The sequence below is a fragment of the Triticum dicoccoides genome, chromosome 1A, assembly GCF_002162155.2.
Source record: "Triticum dicoccoides isolate Atlit2015 ecotype Zavitan chromosome 1A, WEW_v2.0, whole genome shotgun sequence".
NCBI lineage: Eukaryota > Viridiplantae > Streptophyta > Magnoliopsida > Poales > Poaceae > Triticum > Triticum dicoccoides.
Window position 1 is genome coordinate 267,965,900 of NC_041380.1, and position 7,123 is coordinate 267,973,022.

Below are 7,123 nucleotides of genomic sequence, written 5' to 3' on the forward strand. Positions count from 1 at the left end.
TACATACGCGGCACTACGTCCATGGGACTTACACTGACGGCCTCCGCCTCTACCGACCTCGTCGCCTACTCTGATGCGGACTGGGCTGGCTGCCCGGACACACTGCGCTCCACTTCGGGGTGCTGTGTCTATCTTGGGCCGTCTCTGATCTCTTGGTCTTCCAAGAGACAGCCCACAGTCTCTCGCTCGAGTGCCGAGGCAGAGTATCGGGTAGTGGCTAACGCCGTTGCCGAATGCTCTTGGCTTCGTCAGCTGCTCCAGGAGTTGTTTTGTAATGTTCACAAGGCCACACTCGTCTACTGCGACAACGTCTCCGCCGTGTACCTCTCTGCCAACCCGGTCCATCATCGACGAACGAAGCACATTGAGCTCGACATACACTTTGTTCGTGAGCAGGTGGCCCTTGGGCGCATCCGGGTCCTCCATGTCCCGACGGTGCAACAGTTTGCCGATGTTATGACAAAAGGACTGCCTACTTCTGTTTTCGAAGTTCAGGTCCAGTCTTTGCGTCTCCGGCGACGCTTCGACTGCGGGGGGTGTTGAATATATGGTTTGTGCACGTATATTGTATCGAAAACACTAACAACCACACGTGTGGCAGTTTTGCAGCTCGTCCACACGCGTGGATCACCGTCCCATCGAGTTTGCACGAATCTTGACACAATGAGGCAGAATTCGCGTGCCACGTAGGACGGGGCTGGTGTGTGGGCGTTGGAGAGTTCGCCCACACGCCCGCAGCACGCGGCTTGGTAGTTGCGCTGTGTGAGCGAACTAGTTTCTGCCCACACAACCAACATCTAGTCCACGCGTGTGTGGGCGAGCTGATTTTTGTCCACACGACACCCGTACGTTGTTGGATGGCAAATGCAGTTACGCATATGTGGCAACTAGGTAAACACACATGGCAACTATGATTCGTTGCAAGACGGCCACTGCTGTTGCGCGTACGTGGCAACCAGATAAACACACATGGCAACTGTGATTAACCATACATGGCAACTATGGTTGGACCACACGTGGCAACTAGGTAAATACACATGGCAACTACTGTTTGACCATATATGGCAAGTAGTTAATCACACATGGCAACTATGGTTTGATTACACGCGGCAACTACCATAAATAAAATATGGCAACTATAGTTAACCAAAACAGATAGAGTTGGCATGCTTTTACAACTACATTTGTCATCTCCGAATAACTACATCTGTCATCTCGGATGGTAACTAAATCGTCATCTCGCAGGTACCTAACGTAGTTGCGTCTCGATGTGTGGGCATTTTTACTCGTGCCACACGCGCGGGGTGGAGATGAATAGTACTTTATTGTGTGTGTGGCACGAAGTAACTGCGCCCACATGTGTGGGCAATTCTAATGTTCGCCCACACTCAACCCGTGTAGGCTGCCTCCTACCCACGCCACACACGGTGTGTGAGCGGATGGCTAGTATGCCACACGTGTGGCAGTTATCGCCGTCCTATTGTATAGTCCGGTCCACCTCCTAGTCATTGTATAGTTGAGGTTGTGGCCCACCTTGTACTCCATATATACGTGCGCTATGCACCGATCAATACATCGAGTTGCATTACCAAAATATTCGTTTCCAACACCGTTTAGTTAGTTTTTGCTAGCTTGATGGTTTATTTTCCTCAAACAAAAAGCTTTTTTGAACTATCATATCATAATTGAATTTTAAATGGGATTAAACGGGACCGATTGACATCCTTAGGCCTTGAGTAGATCTCACGTAGAGTAGAAAAAATACAAAGTGTACAGGACTAGTACCCCGGTACTTAGCGAGTAATAGCGCCTGATTTCCTCGAGGCTCGAGCCTGTAACCCAGCGGCAGAAACTTTGCCGAACTCGGCAGATCGGACCGCAGAAATTTTTGTAGGTTTCGACGGAAATTACTATTTGACAGCTTGCCGGACTCGGCGTACAAACGAAGTCAATCTCCCATTGGTTTCGACATATCGTGTCGTGTTGCCGGCGGCACATAGAATGTCAAACCCTAATTATTCGTCGTGTAGATGAAGTAGATCCTTTCAAACCGGCTATTCTTCGTCCGGAAAAATTGTGAACTTTTCGACCCCTTGAATAAATCCTTTCAAAAACTCAACACCACCGTACGCAGCCCCACGGTGGACGCCAAATATCGTGGATTTGTCATGGCATATTTCCTAGTGTGAGGACTTGTCGTAAGGCCAACGCAACTAGGTAGTAGCCTCAACGGGATTGATCGGAATTGAGAGACGCGAGGCGGGTTAACACACAAGACAAGGGTTTAGACAGCTTCGAACATCAGGAAACATCATCTGGTAATAGCCCTACATGTTGTTTGTGGCTAGGTCTCATTATGCTCATGAGAGAGTTGTTGTATAAGCCGGCTCCCCTTTTGTTGTATCTAGCCTTCGAGATTACTTCCCCCCTCTTGGGGTGCCCTGCCCCACCTTATATAAGTTGGAGGGGCGGGTTACATGTAGAGTCCTACCTGAATTATGACTAATTTATCTTCTAATACAAACCAGATACAAGTCCGGGTCTGATGCCTTGTAAGGAAAATATTCTTCATGTTTTTCCTCTTAAGCCGGCCCACCATCACATTAACCCGCTTACTGGGCCTTGTGTCTTGTCGTCCGTTCGACCCCCCGTCGGGTCATCAGTGAGTTGCAATGTTTAGGCGGGTTGCCCGTAAACTACCAGGTCCGGGCGGGTCGTCAGTGAATCGCCAAGCTCCAATCGGGACATACATCCAGCGAGTTACACCGTGGGGTATATCCCCGACAGTACGACTGCAAGTTAAGACCTTAAGCCCTGTTCTATTTTCCTAATATTGTTTCCTCACCAAACTATGTTATTCGGTCTGGGAAACTAGAACTCTTTACGAGACAGAAGCTTGCAAGAATTATCTCTCAATTAGTTATCCCTCACGTAGGTTCGATACCCAGGGTCAGGATCCTGTGGGGAAAAAGGCAGGTACTATCTTGATGACTCTATATTTTAAGCACTTTTTTGTGGGGTATATTTTAAGCATTTTTAGAGCTTATTTGTTGCAAGTTCTTTTCATATATTATGTTCCATTGAACCAAATAGTTGTCCATTATGCATTATTATCGGATTTTGCACTTTTTATTGTGAGCATTGCACATTTATGTTTTTATTGGTATTCTTTGTTTTCTTGTGTCTACATATGTTTTGGAGCAACCTAGGACCAAGCACGGACAAAAGCATAAATTCGTAAGTGCCATGTTATGAAAAAAGTCATTTTACTTTATAAAACTGCCATGCATGTATGGAAAAATATTTTTTCCTTTATTTTCATTCTTTTCCATGGACCAACTACAAAAGGTGAATAAAATGCCATCTCTTAATAAACAAAAAATGTTTCTCTTCTAATAAACAAAAACGGTCATGTCTTAATAATAAACTACCATCAATTCTAGTAAACAAAAAACATCATCTCTTAATAAACAAAAATGCCGTCTACTTAGAATAAAAGGCCATCTCTTTGTAATAAAAAATGTCATCTCTTAATAATAAAAAATGCATTTCTTAATAATAATAAAAATTCCATGTCATAATAATAAAAATTCTATCTACAAAAACAATTGACTTGTTAGAAAAATGTATTTAAATTGCCATGTAACATATTCCACAAATTATTAAAACTACCATGACAAAAAAGTTATAAAAAATGTTATGTAGGAGAAAAAAAGGGCTTGGGTGCCATGTAACATATTTTACAAAATTATTAAAACCGCCATGGCAAATTTTCTAGAAAAGTGCCATGTAGCAAAAAGAAGGACCGCCTAGGATTCAAACTCAGGTCTACCATGTGCAAGCTGACACTACTGGCCAGTGCAGTGCACAAGACTGATTTGAAAAGTAAAAGCTTTGCTGGATTTTATCGTATATGGACTAGGTTTTTTTTCGAGAGTAAAGCAAAATATTTACAAGAAGATAGACACGGATGACCAATATGATCATCCGGCTAGAAACATCCACACCACACATACAAGTTCTAGCCTACTTTCTCACCAAAGGTTGTAGACGTACAACTTCCCCCGTCTGCCAATCATTTAGCTCATCCATAATCTGGCCAACCAAGAGATGTGGTGTCCTCTGCTGTCCCATGCGTTCAAAAACTCATGCATTCCGTTGTTTTCATATATAGACCAAGCTATGACTATGATCAACGTGTCGAAGCATCTCCTCTGTTTTGTTGGGTTTGATTCCTAGCCTCCAACCACCATGCGGTAAAGGTGGCACTTTGAATCGGATGGGGTGTTCCGACTCCAACTCTGGTGAAACATAAGTATCACACTTTTTTAGCATACCCACAACGCATCAATGTGTTATCCACAGTGTCTTTCTCTTGAAGACAGAGATAGCAAACACTCGTATCGTTCTGCAGTCCATGCATCGCATGCCTATCCGATGTCCACAACATATATTGGACCGCCACCCAAGCGAAGATTTTGCATTTGAGTATAGCTCCACTTCTCCATATGCATTCGTACATTGGAGATCTCTTGAGCCAGAGGCATAGCCTCTTATACACCGATCGGGCCATGCACATTCCTGACGCAGCACAAGGCCAGGCGAATGCATCTAGTAGATCCTTGCACGAACTAGTTCAAAATCTGATGTGACATCGGCCCTGCTCTGAGATCTGTGCAACGGTGAGGAGGGCGTTCGTTGGGAGTTGTTAAAAAACTGACGGACGTCAGATAATGTTTTCGAGAAAAAACTGGAGCTCCTGCAAAAAAAAAAACTGGAGCATAAAGGAAAAAAGTCAATGACCGCACGCAAAGAAGCACTTTGAGATTTGGAAACCAGATCACCAAATCAACTGTGCCTTGCTTGCGTGCCAGGCGATGGCCGAGAGCGCCGCCGCTGCCGGGCAGTCATCCTCGGCGAGGAAGTCTGGGGTGCCGGTGTTCGTGATGATGCCGCTGGACACGGTCAAGACATGCTGCGGGAGCGGTCTAAACCACCGGAAGACCATGGCGCGGGATCTGGCGGCTCTCAAGAGCTCGGGCGTGGAGGGAATCATGGTGGACGTGTGGTGGGGCGTCGTGGAGGGCGAGGAGCCGGGGCTGTACAACTTCGAAGGGTACATGAAGCTCGTCGAGATGGCGCGCGATGCCAGGCTCAAGGTCCAGGCCGTCATGTCCTTCCACCAGTGCGGCGGCAACGTCGGCGACACCGTCAAGTGAGGCCATTTCGTCCGATCCCCTTCTTTCTTACTTTGCGGCGTTTGTGACATTTGGGCGCTCGTCTTCGTGGGTGATGGCAGCATCCCGCTGCCGCGGTGGGTGGTGGAGGATATGGACAAAGACCAGGACCTCGCCTACACTGACCAATGCGAACGCCGCAGCTACGAGTACGTGTCGTTCGGCTGCGACGACATGCCCGTCCTCGACGGACGCACGCCCATCCAGTGCTACACCGACTTCATGTCCGCCTTCCACGACCACTTCGCCGCCTTCCTCGGCAACACCATCGTCGTAAGTCCCACGCACTTGATTATATTTCTCTGTTTTCTCTGTCGCCATTGTGCTGGTGCCAATTTGCCTTGTGCCGGCGTGCAGGAAGTTCAAGTCGGCATGGGCCCTGCGGGCGAGCTACGGTACCCGTCGTACCCGGAGAGCGAGGGGACCTGGGAATTCCCCGGCATCGGCGCCTTCCAATGCTACGACAAGGTACTCCAGCTCCGGTTGAATTCAAGTGGTGAGCCTGCCTGTATCTCGAAAGTTTCTTGACATTTTGGCTCTGTTTTTCCTCGTGCAGTATTTGCTGAACAGCCTGAAGATGGCAGCGGAGGCGGCGGGCAATCCGGACTGGGGCTTGGGCGGGCCGACGGACGCCGGCGGCTACAACAGCCGGCCGGACGACACGGACTTCTTCCGCCAGGACGGCGGTGGCTGGGACTCCGAGTACGGCCAGTTCTTCATGTCCTGGTACTCGCGGATGCTCCTGGAGCACGGCGACCGCGTTCTGTCCGGCGCGGCGCCCGTGTTCGGCCACGAGCCCGGCGTCCATCTATCGGTCAAGGTCGCCGGCATCCACTGGCACTACGACACAGAGTCGCACGCGCCGGAGCTCACGGCCGGGTACTACAACACGCGGCGCCGCGACGGGTACCTCCCGATCGCGCGCATGCTGGGCCGCCACGGCGCCGTGCTCAACTTCACCTGCGTGGAGATGCGCGACCACGAGCAGCCACAGGACGCGCGGTGCATGCCGGAGGGCCTGGTGCGGCGTGTGGCCTCAGCCGCCCGCGAGGCTGGCGTCGGCCTGGCCGGTGAGAACGCGCTGCCCCGGTACGACGATGCGGCGCACGACCAGGTGGTGGCCACGGCTCAGGAGGAGCGGATGGTGGCGTTCACGTACCTCCGCATGGGCCCCGACCTGTTCCAGCCCGACAACTGGCGCCGCTTCGCCTTATTCGTGACACGGATGAGCCAAGCGAGGTAGTCCTCCTCGGTCGCTGCGTTCCGGTAGGCTCACGCTCGGCGTCCACTGCAACGATGTTGCATTTCCTTTTTTCTTGAGTGGGGTGTAGAGTATCTGCTCCCGAGCGCACATGCTCTTTGATTAACAGTAAAAATCAAAACAAATAGTAAAAAAAATCAAAAAAATCATTTTTTGATAAATTTTGATAATTGTTTTGCGTGCTTGCAATAGTTCATATAAAGAGACATTTGTGGAAATCGTGACAAAAAAAACAAATCAATGCTCCGAAAATGATGTTTCTGAAAGCCTTAAGGAATACTGATTTTATTTTTTATCGTGACTTCCACGAATGTCATTTCGTGATGAAATTTGTCATACATATACAAATATTTGTCAAATTATCACACAAAGATTTCAGAACGATCTCAATTTTACTTTATTTTATTTTTTGATTTTATTGTTCATCCCGAGCTCATTTGACCTCGGGAGCGGAAGAGTACTTTCGCCATTTCATTCTCTATCTTCTCTTCTCACACCTCTGTGCAAAATTTTGATGATATGACACCCACTATAGTCTAGTAGTACGACATGGTACACACTATAGCTTGCCTAGTTTTACGACATGATCGTCTTTGCGCCCCATGATCAGCCGAGTTCTTGTGGC

The 7,123-nt window shown here is 48.4% G+C and overlaps 1 protein-coding gene across 1 annotated transcript; it reads left to right on the forward strand.

Moving 5' to 3' along the window:
* The first annotated feature begins 4,862 nt into the window (after positions 1-4,862).
* Positions 4,863-6,793, forward strand: LOC119268343 (beta-amylase 1, chloroplastic-like). Its single transcript, XM_037549950.1, has 4 exons — positions 4,863-5,215; positions 5,300-5,510; positions 5,595-5,705; positions 5,794-6,793. Exons 1-4 carry the CDS (start codon positions 4,878-4,880, stop codon positions 6,478-6,480), a joined length of 1,347 nt encoding a protein of 448 aa, XP_037405847.1. The 5' UTR covers positions 4,863-4,877; the 3' UTR covers positions 6,481-6,793.
* The last annotated feature ends 330 nt before the right edge of the window (positions 6,794-7,123 follow it).